At 37.6% G+C, this 18,252-nt stretch overlaps 1 protein-coding gene across 2 annotated transcripts in view; it reads left to right on the forward strand.

The window, feature by feature from the left end:
• Nucleotides 1-18,252, forward strand: part of RELN (reelin) — a 494,116-nt gene that overhangs the window by 376,362 nt on the left and 99,502 nt on the right. For both annotated transcript variants that reach the window (XM_057732969.1, XM_057732970.1), the window contains exons 23-27: nt 5,174-5,311; nt 6,184-6,370; nt 12,852-13,057; nt 14,766-14,937; nt 15,605-15,805. In XM_057732969.1, the coding sequence (XP_057588952.1) occupies nt 5,174-5,311; nt 6,184-6,370; nt 12,852-13,057; nt 14,766-14,937; nt 15,605-15,805 (904 nt within the window). The remainder of the gene's footprint in view (nt 1-5,173; nt 5,312-6,183; nt 6,371-12,851; nt 13,058-14,765; nt 14,938-15,604; nt 15,806-18,252) is intronic.

Genomic DNA, 18,252 nt, shown 5'->3' on the forward strand with positions numbered 1-18,252 from the left:
ATGTTAGACTGACCACTCTGAGGCCTGTGAGAGGAATAGATTGTCGGGTAAAGAGTGAAGACAAGGAGACCAGTTTGGGGGATCCAGGCATTAGATGTCTAGGTGGCTTGGAATATGATTGTAATGACATGGCAAGAGCCATCATTTGTGAAATGTATTTTAATCAAATAGGGCTTGTTGATGGACCAGATGGGGTCCGGGCTAGAAATGGAAGAATCAAAAGCAGTTTCTAAATTCTGGGCCTGGGAAAATTGTTGGATGGTAGTACCACTGACTGAGATGGGAGAGATTGGAGGAGTGAATTTAGGGCAGAGAATTAAGAATCATAGTGCTGCTTATGTTTTTTAATTTGACGTTCAAGATACTTATCTATCCAAATAGAAATATCAAGAAGCCAGTTGGACTTATGAATCTGGAGCTCAGAAAAGAGGTTTGGGCTGAAAAGTTAAATACTGAGAGTCCTGTTTAAACCCTGGGATAGGATGAGCTTCCCCAAGAAAGAAACTTTGACTAGAAATTAGAAGACCTGAGTTCTCAGTATATTTCTACTAATGATTGGCTTTAGCCATTCACAACCTCTTCAAACGTGATTCCTTATGTGTATGATAAAAAGGTTGAACTAGACAATCTTAAAAGATCCCTGGCAGTTATGGAATTCTAAGATTCTGTGATTTGTGTAGCAGAAAAGGCATAAAAGAGACCAAAATTATATTTTTCTGTGGTATCTGCCTTCCAAGACCCCTTTTGTAAAGAAAATTACCAAATCAACCCTTCTCAGACTATTTTATATAAGAGGCTCTACACAAAAACAATTGGTTAGATAACCATGTAGAATTATTATTATACCTCCTTTAGTTGAAGATTGAATTACTGCATTATAGAAGAATGCCTCCTTGATTATTTTTAAGGATTCATCATTATGTCAGTTGGAACAAAATGCTTGAAATTTGATTTCCACAGATTTTTTTATATCCAACTGTGAGCCATTTCCTGCATACTCTATTAATGCTTTGTATAACAAGTTGCTACTTTTTCTAACATCCTACTTTTTTATATCTACTGCTGGGAATATAATCAAGACTTTTATTTAATTTCAATGATATTCCAAGCATATCTATCAAGATTATAAAAAGTGACACATCAGGGGCTTCCTAGGTGGCGCAGCGGTTAAGAATCCGCCTGCCAATGCAGAGGTCACGGGTTCGATCCTAGCTCCAGGAAGATCCCACATGCTGCGGAGCAAGTAAGCCCGTGTGCCAAAAAAAAAAAAAAAGTGACACATCAAACAATTGAAATACTGATCATACTTGGTGCAAAGCTACTGAGCTTTCTTCTTTTTTAGTTTGCCCCCATTATTTCACCATTAAGTATATTACCTTCATTATTTAAAAAACACTGATTTTTATTCATTGACATGTGGGGTACAATTTCAAAATTATGATGGTAAGATAATACTGATAGTATATTTTAGAGATGTCCTTTTGTTCCCAGAAACATTTTCAATTATTATTCTTATATAGTTTAGGCAGTGTCCAAAAAGTATTGTTCTTTATCAAAAAGGCCTTTGCAGGTTATTTTACACTGAGATTGTATGTTGCGTTATTATTTCTTAGCTTAAAAGATAGTACCACTGGGATGAAAGTTTTGGTACAGTAAGAAAACGTCCGGTTCTCATCAATGTTTATTCAGCACTTGAGAGGAAATATATTGATCCTTAAACTCTTTAGTTTTAATACAGAGCCTGACATGTTGTTGGGGTGCTCATTAAATGTTGGGAAATTAAATAAATTTCAATTCAGTGTGCCTTGATGAACCGGAGAGATATTTTATTACAAGCCGTCTCTTTTTACAAACTGAAAAAAAATCTACTAGATTATTCCTCTGACAGTTTGCCTTTAAGTACATGTAGGTAAATAATTCAATTCTGCTTTTCTAAATTTCCTTCAAAGCCCTGGGTAAAGAAAGTAAAAATATTTCCTAAAAACAAACAACCCAATAGGATATCTATTTTAACATTTTTAATGACTAATACGTAAACTAAACATTATTGCTGTAGTGTTTTAAAAAAATAGTGTTCAACTGGTTATTATTGTTTTTGGATGTATAATGCTTTAAAGCTCTGCTATAAAATACATTTCTTCTCTTTGGCGTTCTCAACAAATTTCTTATATGCATTTCAAACTTTTGCAAATAGCATGTTTTCCCCAAGCATTGGGAGAAGGAAGTACAGTTAAGTTTGCAGCAGTATTCCTTGCGGCAAATCTTTCTTCTGCTGTTTGATTCAAGCATCTGTAACTATAAATCGAATGCAGACGTGGTCTTCCTTGTCAAAGATCTGTTAACTTTAGAAGATGTACTAGATAGGACAACTTAGAATGGAATATTGAATATGTATACACCTGCTCAAAGAAATTATATTGTATATGAACTGAACATTTGTTACCCAATGAAAATTAATTTTGTTTTTATGAGAGACATTTACATAAGAACAGGGCCTAATGAGACCCAAACAGCTGTCACTTGCTGACTTCATAAACAAATCAACACCTAATGACTGAATGAGTTTCAGAATAATTGGGTAAATGTAATTACAGTCACTCTGAAGGTAGAAAATACAATTTAGTCAGCTTTCATTTACCTGATTCCTCAGGTTGCCTAACTATTGAGAGATGACTCAATGGCATTTTATTTCAGTCTAGAAGTTTATAAGGGGGAGAAAAAATCAAATAAAGAAAAGACTGTCAACTTTTGTTGCCTTTGAGAATCCATACTTTGGATTTTAAATGGAGGTCAACTTCATTTCATGATCCACTCAACAGTAGTGCCACTTCCAGACTCAATCCAAAGTGCACAAGATTTTCTTCCTAAGAATACTTAGCTTTGAGAGACAGAGACAGGGAGAAAGTGGAAGGGAGAGAGAGAGAAAAAAAATTGGCAAATTAAATATTTGTATTGAGGGCGATATTTAGCAGTGATACAGCTGCAAATCAGTGAGATCACACCTTATGTTCTCACATGTGACCAGCTGGAGATTGCTCACACAACTAATTTTTTTTCTCACTAAAAAGGAAGCCAATATTCAGCCTCTTTTGCTTTCTTTTCTGTTAATTAACATCAGCACCTGAAACTGTGGATTTTCATTTTAAATGTAATAATTCACCTTAAGCTTTTTAATCTTAAGAAAATATCTTTTCAAGAGTTCATAGATGCGTGCAAGGATTAATTTACTTATAAAAGGAATGTGGAATGTGTTTATGTGACTGTTTAAGAAGCGTAAATAAACTGGGAAATCTAGGTCAGGTTTCTGAAATCCTCCAACCCCATTTTAATGTTTGAAACATCAAAACTTCAAAATAATGTATACCATGGATTTCATGTAAGCATGTCACTATAAAGAAAATAAACTATCACCTTGGTCAACAAACCACCAGAGCATCATTAAATTTTTGAGCTGGAAGGGATCTTAGAAATCAGTTTGCCCAATCTCTATTTGAGAGGTGAGGAACTAGAAGCCCCTGAAGGCTTCAATTTCCCACTAAAGGTCACACAGCTGATAAATTTCAGATTCAGGGTCCTGGGGGTCAGGTCCCCTGACTCCTAGCACATTTTTCACTCCATTACCTACAGAAGTCAGAAGCAAGCTGCCCTTTCCAGGCCTTGTCCGTCCACTCTTCGGCTATTTTTTTTAGCAGACTTTTTTTGTATGCTTACTTTATTCTGTTCCTGTGCAAACTACTGAGACAAGAAGATATCCCTGTCCCCAAAAGAGTTCACAGTCTAGATACCTGTGGCCCTAGACTTGACTCAGATTGTAATCAATCTTAAAAGAATATAGTCATCTCTCCTTTAAATGACAGTGGTGCGTAAGTCCTAATTTACTTGTTTTCTGTAGGGCTCTAAGATAAGGTACCTACTTTTATAGTAGGCTTTGCTAAAAAACATTTCTTAACGGGACTATGAAAATTGTGATGGCTGTTAGATTACAAATATAAATTATTACCATAGAAGAGGTGCATCTGTCTCACTGTAGCTACCACGAAGAGCACTGATATGCTGCAAACGTGTATCTACTGGATGTGCCTCAGTGAATCCTGGAATTATCCTACTAGGAATAAAAATGCAACCTATTATCCACAGTTCATTAGTAAAGTAAACAGTAAAGGCTTAGTCTGGATTTTAACAGTCTATTAGGTATTTAGGGAGTGTTTAATATGTGGGTAATTGATGCAGTAGACTTGAATGAATCATTCAGAGCCGTTAAGATCAAGTGTATCTGTAGATAGTGTACTTGAGAGGGTTTAATCAATGGAACTGAGCATGCATGTTAATTCTGCGCATTCCTTTTGTTTTCTTTTGTTTTGCACTTTGACCAGAAAGAACTAATCATGGATCCCTGAAAGTTCTTGGTAAAAAGTATGATGTGATTTTTAAAAGAATTTTTTGCAATGGTCAGTGAATCAAAACCTTCTTGGCATTGATCTCAAAATATCCTCTTCTTTAGACTTTATATCTAGTTTAGATGAATCAGGGTCCTAAGTGTTTCTCTATGTGTAATGGACTGTTTAAGGTTTTATCTCCACTTAACATCAGCTTGTCTGTGAAACCCAAGCAAGTTAATGTTTCAGAAGTAATAAGCAGGATTTAGCACACAGATGTTCTTAGTTGTGAAATAGTACATTGTAGCCCATCCTCTCAACCTGAAAAAAATACCTCCACACAAAACTTTTGTTTTGTGTTGAGAACTAACTGGAAGTCTTCCAATAATTACTGATGGGTTTATTGTAAGAAACTGCATTACTCTAAGTTAAACACGACGCATTTTCATCTGTGAAAAAGACAGTTTCGATAAATTTTTATTTTTTAAAAATAGTCTTCCTTTCTTTTCCTAGCATCAAATCCCTGTGTGACAACAACAAAAATATGATATTGTGTTTTTCTTTAATAAATCAAATAAATCAAGATTGAGGTATATGTAAAATAGGCTTTCCTGCATGATGGAATTGTTGAATCAGACAGTAATTGGAAATTAGACTACTAAAGAAAAATAATTAGCAGCTAAATTCCAGTTCCAGAGAATTAGTTTTCTGAAGGATTTTGAACTCATATTCTTTGTCTATACGACCCCGTGTCAGTTAAAATATTGGTTTTTTTTTTTACCGTGCCTTGTTTCTAGGTCCAGTGCCACCCGCTTCCGTTGGAGTCAGAGCTATTACACAGCCCAAGACGAGTGGGCATTAGACAGCATTTATATTGGGCAGCAGTGCCCAAACATGTGCAGTGGGCACGGCTCCTGTGACCATGGCATGTGCAGGTACATGCGTCAGAAGGTGTGGTTGACTGTGCTTCTCAGGATGTGTGTTTATAGCGAAACAACAGCAGCTGCCACCAGGGTTATAGGGATCACCTGATAAATAATGAAATAGCTAAAGGAAAATGATCCTCCTTTCTTTCCTTATTTTAGATGTAAAAGATATTTGTTGCATTTCAATAAGTATAAAGCCATATATGCTAAACTTTAAAGTCTAACCTCCTGGGTTTAAAGTTCAGAGTTTATCAATTAGCCCCAAAGCCCTCTTTGTTAGTTAACAGAGCCTTGCTATTGCCTGTCTCTTCTTTCCCCTGATAGTCTTAAAGCACTAGTCAAACAGCTGCTACACGCTTTCCTACACCACTTCGCCAGAAGCTCAAGGTTGTGTGCAGAGGGAGATGGTGATTATCACTAATGAGGATGAGATAGGAACACACTTGAATACTTAAAGACTCTAAAAGAGACATAATTTAATCAGAAAGAGGAACTTTAAAACATGGCCACAGTTAGATGTTGGGTGAGCACACGGACATTTATATGTGATCTTTTAAGCCTACACGAAAATTTCACAGTCCTTCCCCTCTCCCCAACCACATGTGTGCACACACGTCCATATCCTTCTTCATTACTACTTGATACCTCATTTCTACCATTATAGCACTATTTCTTTTAAGAACAGATTCTATCCTTTTTACCCCTGTGTGAAAAACTGAAGGTTGTTACCACCATATACAAAGATTAACATTGTAGAGAAAAGTCTAGTGCAGATGCTAATACCTGAGCAAAAATGAGACATAGGAAGTGTTGCAGGTCAGATGGCTGTGGCATTTACACACGAGTCCATCACTTGTTCCCTCGTCCCTCCTCTCTCGTAGGTGTGACCAGGGATACCAAGGCACTGAGTGCCACCCGGAAGCTGCCCTTCCTTCCACAATCATGTCGGACTTTGAGAACCCGAATGCTTGGGAGTCTGACTGGCAAGAAGTTATTGGGGGAGAAATTGTAAAACCTGAAGAAGGGTGTGGGGTCATCTCTTCTGGATCATCTCTATATTTCAGCAAGGTAGGACTAAGAGTCAGAAGTAAGTGACCAGGGCAGTGGCTATTTCAGTAAGTGACTGATGTGATGTGTGGAGCAGTCTGAACTCAGACTGGTACAAATATGATGCAGTTTTATATTTCCCTACATTCCCTGCTTTTGACTGGACTTTGTCAAATTCCTATGCCTTAACTCCATTTGGGAAACTCATAGTTTTATGCTTGTCTTTGCTTACTACAAATCCAGGTAGGCCTCTCTAAAATCCCTGCCCCTCTTGTACCTGATTTAAGGCTCATAGCTTACCTTTTCCTCCAGTGCCAACCAGGCTTTCTATTTGAGTGGGACAGGGTCTTGGCCTCTTCTCATCCCAGTCTTTGGAGGGTGTGTGAGCATGCAGGCCTAGGGGTGAGGACGTGAGTACTGATGGAGGTGGTGGAGCTTAGAAGTTAACAACAGCAGCTCTGGAACCAGACTGCCTGTTTCAGTCTGATTCTGCCACTTCCTAGCTGTGCGACTTTGAGCAAATTCTTTAACCTCTCTGTAACTTGACTTCCTCATTTGTAAATATCTACCTCATTAGGGTTATTATGCAGGTTAAATGAGTTAGTACTTGTAAAGCATGTATAACAATGCCTAACACATAAGAAGCACTTCTAGAAGTGTTTATTAAATTTGTCAGTCCATTAATCCCAAGAATATGATTGGAAGAAGGAGGAATAATGGTGAGGGTGGGGGTGTGCAGAGCCATTCCTAGGGAACTGACCACCTGTCCATCGAGAACAAACATCTCAGGTCCTATTTCAGCTCAGTTTGCTGGCTGCTGGTGGTGTCTGCTGATGTGGGACTATCCCAGGCAACTTGGGCTGCTGTAACGAAATACCACAGAGTGGGTGGCTCAAACAGCAAACATTTTTTTTTTCTCACAGTTCTGAAAATTCAAAAGTCCAAAATCAAGGCACTGGCAGATTCGGTGTCTGATGAGGGCATGCTTCCAGGTTTGCAAGATGGCCATCTTTGCATTGTATCCTCACATGGTGGTGAGAGAGAAAAAAACAGGCTCTCTTGTGTCTGTTCTCATAAGGGCACTAATCTCATCATGAGGGCTCCACCCTCAGAAGTTAATTACCTGCCAAAGGCCCCACCTCCTAATACCATCTCTTTAAGGGTTAGGCTTTCAGCATATGAATTTGGAGGCACCCCAACATGAAGTCTATGACAGGGACTCTGAGTAGAAGATTTTCTTTCAGGGTTCAGCTTCCCCAGTGGCAGCAGATGGATCAGTACACACCAGCTAGGGATTGAGGTGCCAGCCAGAATTCCTAAGTCTGATTCTCTTGCAACACTCCTAACCCGTGTTGCTTGGTAAGGGAGGGGGCTCAGAGAACCACCTCCCTCTCCTCCCTTGCTACAGTCCAGGCAGGACATTCTTTTCTTCCTCCATCCTTCAATTCATCTCTTCACATACTCTTCAAAAGAATTGCAGAGGGGAGCAGGTCCAGCTCTCCAACTGAGTAATGTGTCCAATCCTAATTATTGGCAGCTCTCTTTAGAATGTGGAGTGATCACTTCTTTCCAGCGGGGACTATAGCCACCAATTCTAGGACAACTGGAAATGTCTCATTCCACATCATGAAGCAAGTACATAAGGGTAGGTGATATACCATAGGGCTGTGATATGTTGCAGAACTTGTTTGGGCAGAAATCCAAAACAAGTTAATTTATGCAAATGCAAAAATAGGTACAGCTATTATTTGGATGCAGGTGCAGAACAAAGAATCAGCAAGTAAACAAGATAGAGAATGACAGAAAATGAGGGATGGATTCCATTTAATGATAATTTTTATCTATTGACATCAAAGGTCCCCTGGTCATTATTCTTAGAGATAATAGCCAATAAGTGACCAATACACATTGCACAGACCTGGGTACGCTGTATAATTGTGCAGAAATGGAAAGATTGTATCTCCCATGACCATCAATTTTAAAACAAGATTATGAATCCTTAACCAATATGTACCCAAACACCCCAGTAAACATGTGTGCATACACACTGATGTTTTAAACGTATAAAGGTTACATATCAATATTTCTTCCATTTAATTCAAAGATAATATCTGGAGTCAAGCTACCTGACTTTGTACCTGGGCTCCAAAACTCATTCATTGGTTCGCCTTGCAGAGTTATAACATCTTTCTACATCACAGTTTTCTCGATGGTAAAGTGGGATGTGGGAGTGAGTTAATGCAGGTGAAGAATAAAGGATGGGGTTGGGCACACAGAAACAGCTTTGTAAGTGTCAGCTATCGTAATTACATTTTATGAGAAAAAATTTCAAATTGGTATCATTGACTATTTCCAGAGGTATGCCCTGCCACTAACTTAAAATCTGCACCTCAAAAACAAAATCATTCTCCTCCTCTCCCAAACCAGCTTTCTCCCTAAATTTTTGTGAAAATATCTGAGGATCATATTTTTACTTTTTTCTCTTGTGTCAGTTGGATCTGTTTTGAATTCTAAGTGAGTGAAACTAGCTTAAGCAAAACAGAAGGAAATTTGCTTCTTATAATCAAAACAGGGAGGGCTTAGATGAAACTGGCCTCAGAGATATCTGGAACTGGAAACTCAAATAGCCACAGAACTCTCCTTAAGAGGGGACTCTGTTTTCAGGTCAGCTGTCATTGTGAGAGTGAAACCCTAGCCACAGAGCTCTATAAGCAACTCCATAGGAAAATGCAGGGAAGGTTTCTGATTGGCCAGTCACCTGTCCAGGGAATGGTGTAATATGATTGGTATGGCCAGAGTTATGTACTCATTCCTTTGGCAGAAAGATGGGATACACAATTAGGCAGCTCCCACCAACCAACATGCCTGAAGTAGAGAAAGGGTAATAACCCAAAGGAAAGCTTCCTTACTTAAACCCTTGCAAACCACCCTAAATTAATTTCTCTAAAAATCTGCTTCTGTCCTGTCACTCTTCCTTCACCAATGTTCAGGATGGTTTCCAATACTGTTGCTGTAACTACATAACTTATTTTCTTTTTCCAGACCTGAGTCCTCTGCTCCAAATAGGAAGCTCTCCTCATCATCCCTGTTTTTGCCATTTTCCCTCTTTGCTTCGTCTCCACTGCTTTCCATTATGCCTTCCATCATCTCTCACATCCATATAAACCTTGCAGTATTTTGCCCAAATCCAGCTGCTTCCAATGCCAAAAGCTCAGCCTCTGTGCCAAATTGAATCTCAGAGACAGAGTTTTGAGTTAAGTAGAAAAGAATAGCTTTATTTCTTTGCCAGGCAAAGGGGGACACAGTGGGCTCCTGCCCTGAAAAACTGTGTGTCCTCCCCAGGAGGATTTGGTGAGGAATTTTATAGCAGTAGTTCAAGGGTGGGGTTGTGACAAGATTAGGGTGTGTGCAGGGTCTGCACTCCTTTAATCTGGTGTCAGGTAATCTCTTGATGGGTTTCTCTGGTTCCTTCAGTCTGGCTTCAGGTGGTCTTCTCTGGTAGGAAGAATACTGACATCTTCCATTTATTGGGTTTTAATTCTACAAAGAGCTCAAAAGATATTGTTATGCGTATCACTTGAGATGGAACCAGGACCCTGCCCCAAGGCTGCACTATAGTTTCTTGGCTGTTCCTCCATTGTCTCTGCATCCCCTCCCTTCCCTGATTAACAACTGTTTGGATATGCCCTTTGGGACTCAGGGAAGGTCATGGAGGCTGGAGTCTGTTCCCTGAAAACAGGGAATGGGGGACACAGCCCCACAGGGTCCTGCTAGGTTTCACTTCCATGGAGCTTTCTGGGACTATGGCAGACTACACTGATCTCCGCTTTCTTTGACTGCCTCTCTCATTGTGTTCCCTACATATATAGATCATATTTTTATTTTGACTCTCACATTACACAGCAAAATGCAGTCTTACTGACTGAGCCAAACTTCTAGATAAGATGTTTGACTCAGAAATGCATGCCTTGCACTATGCATTTACATATCAATAAATACCCTTGAGACTGAATAGATTGGAGCATTGATAATTGACCATATGACCAAATGGGATAGAACTTAATCTGCAGCCCTAAATTGTCATTACTCTCCCTACATATATCTGTGAACTCTCCTTTCAAGTTTGTTTTTATAACACATGGTACTGAGCTTGGTATAATTGGCAATCAATAATTAATTGTTGAAGAAAGAAATGAATGGATGGATGAAAGAACATTGGAAAACAACAGAAAGTTCTAAAAAAATGGTTATTTTCAAATAAATAGAATTGTTTTTCTAGTGGCATTTTTATTAAAGAATATTTTAATGGAAGACAAGAGGTAAAGTTTTATACTTTTAAAGTTTTAAAGCACTTTAGAGGTTTTGTTATAAAGGCTCTAGATTCTGAAGGCATTACCTTTAAATTTTGTATTATTTTATCTAAAACCTAAAGACATTTTAACTTAGAATGTCGGGGGAAATTGAAGGGTATTTTCCACACTCCAGGAATGAGGAGATCCTTAATCTATTACTCCAACACACATACACACACATTAAATGTGTATATATCTACACATACACATAAATACATGGATCATAGTATAATAGAAGAACTGCAAACCATGTGTTACGCAGATTCTAATATTCTGACAAAATAGTTTGCCATGAGCCATTTCCTTTTTCTTTTTTTCCCCCTTTAAAACAATGTTCAGCATTTCAGGTCAGTGAACAAAAGAAAATGATTTGTGCCACTCTCTAGAAAAAAACATCGTCAGTGCCCAACCAAGCATTTGTATGATATTTTTCACCATTTATAAAAGTCCCACAAAACACTGTCAAAAACCTCTATAGAGTGACACCATAGTCTCCTGGAAAAACAACCCTGTTCTGTGAATTTTAGAATAGACCGATCATTCTAACCATCTAATTGTGATAAATGGATTTTTATAATTCTCCTCACCTTAGATCTTTATCCTTCTGGCTCATTTCCACAAGCCAGGGTTTTCATAGAGGTTTGCTGGGTGGGAATTAACCAGCTAGGTTCTTCTCAAAATCATTCTTCTTGTACTGATCCTGAGGCATGAAAATTCTAGGTCAAATTATCTCTGAGGTGTTTCACACTTACAATACTTCAAATCAACAGCAAAAGAAAAGAAAAGAAAGTACATCTAACATATTGAAAATGAATATTACTTTTAAGGTTTCCTCTAATACATACATAAAATTGAGAATTCCAAAAAATGAGTTTCTGTCTCAGGATTAACCTCAGTTCTCTTTTTGCTGGCACCCTCGTCTACTTTGAAATCTCTTAATTGGCTTTAGATTTATCAGTAATAGTGTACATGCTCTCATAATTATCCCCAAGTATTTCCGCTGTGACTTCTAATAACTGAAACCCTTTCTTAATTAACTTAGTGGATTAGAGTAGGGTTTAAATTAGAAGTGTGAGGGGTGCTTTTCTCTATCCTGTGTATCCTGTCTCAGATTTTCTTCCTGACTTTTCATTAAACTCCTCGGAAACTCCAGGACCAATCAGTGCAGCCCATGGATCAGCTTTGGCAGCATCCATTTGCGCGAAAAAATCTTATCAGCAAACTTTTTTCCCATCCTGTTAGCATGAAACCATTTAAGACAACAGAAATGATGACGGACTTTGTCAGTTTGTATCTAATATCTCACAACAGAACTGTGACAGGCAGAGGGCACACTAAGCAAAGGAAGCGAGTTGCTGGATTTGAGGAAGTTTTTAACATTTTTAAGACACAAAGAGACCATTTAGTGGTCCTAAAAACTTATTTAATGATCCCTCCCACCCTCTCTGTTTTCAAGAAATAGGAAAGAGACAGACAGATGGACTGACTGGGAGCCCAAGAGACTCCAGTACTCTCTTTTTTGTCAAGAAGTTTTCTGTCTTGCTTGTTTCACTTCAATTCCCAGGGAGGAGGAGGGTTGGGGCATATCTGTGGAGAGACTGTCCCCTCAGGAAGGTATGACGTGTGCTAGGCAAGTTATATAACGTGTTATTTCATCTAATTGTCACAACACCCTATAAGGAAGGTATTATTACCCATAGTATACCTTTGAGGAAAATAAAAGCTCAAAAGGTTGCATAGCTAGTGAATAGCATGAATCATGGGCAGAGATTCAAACCCAGCTCCAACTGATTTCAAAGTATGTGTATGGTCTTTTCTTCTCTATGACTCTGCCTGGAGGAGGTTTACAAAGTGAATACCATCAGTGTTTTAATTAAAATGAATTTTGCTTTATTATTAAAGACTTTTTTGAATACTCTTTGGTGTAATTAGCAGTTCTCAAGGGTCTCATAACCGAGTCTTGGAGTCAGTGATGTAGAGACTAATAGAACGTATCCAGGAACAGTTAAATGGCATAACTTGCTCCTCTCAACAGTAAATGAGGACAAGATCATCTCCACATAGTGCTAGGATGCTCATATGAATTTGAAAATGAAACAACAAAATTCTCCCAGATAATTGAATCTGTAATTTTTCTGTCCTTTGGAAAGGCTGGGAAAAGACAGTTGGTGAGCTGGGATCTAGATACTTCTTGGGTGGACTTTGTCCAGTTCTACATCCAGATTGGCGGAGACAGTGCTGCGTGCAACAAGCCTGACAGCAGAGAGGAGGGCATCCTCCTCCAGTACAGCAACAACGGGGGCATCCAATGGCACTTGCTGGCAGAGATGTACTTCTCAGACTTCAGCAAACCCAGGTAACCAGCCCAGATCTCTTTCCAGTGGTTTCCAAGAAGGGTAAAGATGACATTACTATTGAGGCATTTCCAAAAGGTTGTTAACTGTTACAAGATTAAACAAACTCATAAACATCTGATATGAATGATACACCAGTTATAACAATTTCATTTCATTTAAGTTTCTGGACAGAAAGCATTCATATTCATGTTTGACTTTTTAAAGAATTTGAGAAAAATATCAGGTAGAAGAAAAGTGAGACAATTGACTACTGTTTTCCCAAAGACATTCTGTGATATAGGGGTGTTTCAAGCTCACTTTTCACATTCGTGGGTTTTTTCTTTATATATTGACCAGTAATTATTATTAAGCCTTACTGAATTACTATATAGACAAACAAAAATTCAATAGCTTTTTCAAATTCCAGAGATATTCCATTTTTATTTAAGGGAATTTTTCTTTAGGGCCTACTTCACCACATTCTCAAAGAGTTCTATGACACTAAGATGGTTAAGATATTCTGAGTTGGAAGATATCAGAAGATCCCATGACGGCAAATACATAAATAAATATAAGGAATACATTTAACAACTGATAATGAGAATCTCTATAAAGAAAACTATGAAACTTCAAAACTTCCTTCAGAGATATAAAAGAAAACAAATAAATGGAAAATAATACAGCATCCCTGGATAGGGAAACTGAATATTGTGATATGAAGATATCTCTTAATTTATGTTTTATGCTGTTCCAATCAAAATCTTAGCGGTATATTTTTTTGGAACTTTATATCTAGAAATATAAACTGGCAAGAATAGTTTAAACTTTTGGTAAACAGTAGAGGGATGTCCTACACAATATTAAAACATTGTGTAACCTACATAATTAAAATGGAATGGTAACAGTGCATGGATAGACACAACAAAAAACCTAGCCAATAGATGACCCAGAAATTGACTCGGATATATATACAAACTTATATGAAAAAAAGACACATCAGCTGTCAATCTTCCCTAAAGAAATAAACTGAGGTATACATAAAGCTTTATGCATAAAGATTTTCATCACAGAATTATTTATAATAAGGAAAGGTGAAATGAATAATAGCACGTCTCTGTAATGAAAAAAGGTAAAATGATCTTTAGAACTAATTTTACTGACATGAGAATGTGCTTATGATATAATGTTGAGTTTTAAACTGTAGGATACCGAATTATACATATATCTCACCTGCATAAAAGATTACAAGCTTTAATGATATACGTCAAAATGTTAACAGAGGCCAACCCCATGTGGTAGATTATAGGTGATTTATGTTTCATTTTTAATGCTTATTTATGTTATCCCTCAATAAGTAAGAACTGTTGTGAAAAAAATTTTAACACTATTTTAATGCAATAACATACAAAGGAACAGTTTTTTCTAAGGATTTCTTTAAAATGTTATGGCCATTGTCATGGTAGTCAAAAGACATTGTTCAATTAATCACTCAGTTGAAATATTTGCCTCCAAAAGATACAATTCCAAATGGAAAAACCAAGACTAGGACTAAACTTGCTTACAATTTTAAACCTCTTATCTCATCTGTCTAAACTTAGAAACCTTTCAAAAATATCAAGAGATCAAACAAAACTAAACTTTCTCTTGTTGCTACTCCTGTTATTTTAACAGCTGCTAAGAAAAACACAGTGTTTCCTTTCCCAAGCTAAATGATTTGCTTTTATGCAGATTTGTCTATCTGGAGCTACCAGCTGCTGCCAAGACCCCTTGCACTAGGTTCCGCTGGTGGCAGCCTGTGTTCTCAGGGGAGGACTATGACCAGTGGGCAGTTGATGACATCATCATTCTGTCCGAGAAGCAAAAACAGATCATCCCAGTTGTCAACCCAACTTTACCCCAGGTATTTCTCATTATGTCTCAACTCCAAGAAGACATAGAATTGTAAAAGAGGATGGGATTTTTTTTTTTTTCAAAAATATATTTCTTTTTTTTTTAAAGCTCTTTGTTGGAGTATAATTACTTTACACTGTTGTGCCAGTTTCTGCTGTACAACAAAGTGAATCAGCTGTATTTATACATATATCTCCATATCCCCTCCCTCCCTACCCACCCCACCCCTCTAAATCAAGGAGGATAGGATTAAATATCTACTCACTCCCCAAGGATTTAGTGCTTGACACTTGAACCTGTAATTTAGCTTTCTGTATTTGCACTTGATTTTTTTTTTGCCTCTCTATGCTACTAGTTCATAGATTCTTTAGATGTTAAAAAAAAAAAAAAGAAAACAAAAAACCAGACTAGAAAGTTTGGCCAAGTCATTAAACATGATTATTAGTGTATTTATGAAATGATTAGATACACAGTGGCAAAATATTTGCAGTTGTTAAATAATCAGGAGAAAAAGCTCATGGCAGTTTAAAAAAAAAAAAAGTTAATTTAGAGAGCATGCTGTATTTTCCTAGAAATACAAATAGTACATGGCCCTGCATGTCATGAACTGGAAATTCCTTTCTTGTTTTCAAAGCTATCAAATTGCCTTTCTGTGTTGTTTGTATTCTTTCTGTTAGAACTTTTACGAGAAGCCAGCTTTTGATTACCCTATGAATCAAATGAGTGTGTGGTTGATGTTGGCTAATGAAGGAATGGTTAAAAATGAAACTTTCTGCTCTGCCACGCCATCAGCCATGGTGTTTGGAAAATCAGATGGGGATCGATTTGCAGTAACTCGAGATTTGACTCTGAAGCCTGCATATGTGCTACAGTTTAAGGTATTTATGCATAAACTTCTTGCAGGTTAAGGAGCAACCATCTTCCAGAGTTATAAATGAAATTCACAAAGAACACAAAATATCCATATTCTGTTAAAGTAGGGACTCTTCTGAACAAAATTTCCGACATTCTTAGAATGGCAAAGCTTTTTAGCTCTACCCATAAGGAAAACAGCTTGTCAGTTTTTAATGAGCCCCAGAAGTTGTGGCTATGTCATTGTATTTCTTTAAGTGCTCATGGAACTCTACCAGAATTAAAAAGAGAGATGACTGAGGATTTCAATCTGATTGTGACTTAATGAATCCCATGCTTCTGAATGGTAATAGATAAGTTCTCCTTTTCAGCTTACTAGTGCTTTTTGGACTCGTGAGTAATATTATGTTTTTACTATGGGGTTTTCAAACAATTTCTCCTCCTTTGGTTCAGTAAATTTTTACTTTATCATTGTTCTCTTAACAGCTGCTTGTTTTTCAGTGCTGTGATAACATGTCAACATGTATAGCAAGTATTTACTTTGACAAGCTCTTTTTTCAGAACCCTAATCAAAATTTCATTGTGTTTATAATAAAATCCCATTGGTGAATTCCGGGGTCGAAAGTAATGCAGTTTTAATGAGCCAGCACAACTACATGGTCCTTACATAACGGCAGGATGCAGATGCTAAATAATTTACAAATGGAATTATTAAAGAGATCAGATGTTTATAGGAAGCTCTTCAAATAATAATTTCCAGAGGTCTGTAAACAAGGCAGTTAGTCATAAATAAGATGATTAGTGAAATGTTATCCTTCTCTGTTTAGATTTTGATGCTAAATTGCCATGGAAAAACCATTAATAACAGTATATGACTCTATATTAATTTGTTGGTACTGCCTAAAATGGAAACAAAATAACAGCAATAAAAAATATATTGCCAGGATTGGACTTCCTACGTGGTGCAGTGGTAAAGAATCCGCCTGCCAATGCAGGGGACATGGGTTCAAGCCCTGTCCTGGGAAGATTCTACATGCCATGGAGCAACTAAGCCCATGCGCCACAACTGTTGAGCCTGTGCTCTAGAACCCATGAGCCACAACTACTGAGCCCATGTGCCACAACTATTGAAGCCCATGCACCTAGAGCCCGTGCTTCACAACAAGAGAAACCACTACAATGAGGAGCCTGCGCACCACAATGAAGAGTAGCCCCCGCTCGCAGCAACTAGAGAAAGCCCATGTGCAGCAACGAAGACCCAACGCAGCCAATAAATAAATAAATTAATTAATTAATTAAAATATATATATATATTACCAGGATAATATGCTCTTTCTCATCTGGCACATTTTCTAACTAATTAGTCACAAAATCATGATAGTGTAGGTGTTGAACTCTGCAAGGTGGTATTCTGAAGTTTAAAAATCTAAATAGAGAAAATATTATTAAGTATTTCAAGTACTAAGACAAACAGCAACAATGCATAATGCCAAAGAAAAGTCTCAATTCTCAAATAACACCAGCAGAAAACTGTTGATTTTTGGCTATCAGTTGATAATAAGTATGTAATATGAGTCAGTTGAGGATTGATAATTAATGTATATTTGTAATCTGTAATAAGAACTTGGTGTTATTTGTCCAAAAAGGCACGGTGCTCGTAAAGTTTTTGTGACTGCCTGCCATGTCACTAGGAATACAGAGATGAGAAATATAGCTCAAGCCTTTAAGGAGCTCAGAACATAGCAAGTGAGCCAGAAAAGTGAACAGTTGCAATACGGTCACTGGAATGCTGTGGTCGAAAAAGGCTCGATGCTGTGGGATTACCTGGTGTAGTTCCTGGCATATGGCGTGTGCTCCAAAATTGTGTTAGTTAAATGGATGGATGGATGGATGGATGGATGGATGGATGGATGGATGGATGGATGAGTTGAAATTAGAAATTTCTGGAAATACAGAGACTTAGCCAGCTGAAGAATGGAGGGGGGTGGGGGTTGCTTTAGTTAGAGGGAACAGAATGTGCAAATATGTGAAAGTATATGAAAGTGCGAATGTGAATGGAAATGTTGGAAATTTAAGGAGTTTGGAGTATGTGCCACAGAGGTAAGAGATAAGTTGATCCTAGTGGGCTTTATATGATACACTAAGTCACTTGGATATTAACTCAAGAGCAATGAGTCATGGAAGATGTTTAATCCATTGAATGTGAGAATCAGACGTGTGTTTTAGGAAGGTCATTCTGTTAACAGGAGGAGAAACTGGAATCAACAAGTTCATTCATTCATTTGTTCAGCAAATATTTATAAAGCCTCTACTATGTTCCAGGCTCAGTTCTAGGCTACGAAAATAACTAGGAATGGAGAGTTTGACTAGGGTGGTGGAGGATAATTACTTTTTTGTAAAAGGTTGTCAGGTTAGCCTCACTAATAAAATGACTTTTAATCTGAGACCTGTGAAAAGTGAACGAGGGAGTCAT

The sequence above is a fragment of the Hippopotamus amphibius genome, chromosome 4, assembly GCF_030028045.1.
Source record: "Hippopotamus amphibius kiboko isolate mHipAmp2 chromosome 4, mHipAmp2.hap2, whole genome shotgun sequence".
Classification (NCBI taxonomy): Eukaryota; Metazoa; Chordata; class Mammalia; order Artiodactyla; family Hippopotamidae; genus Hippopotamus; species Hippopotamus amphibius.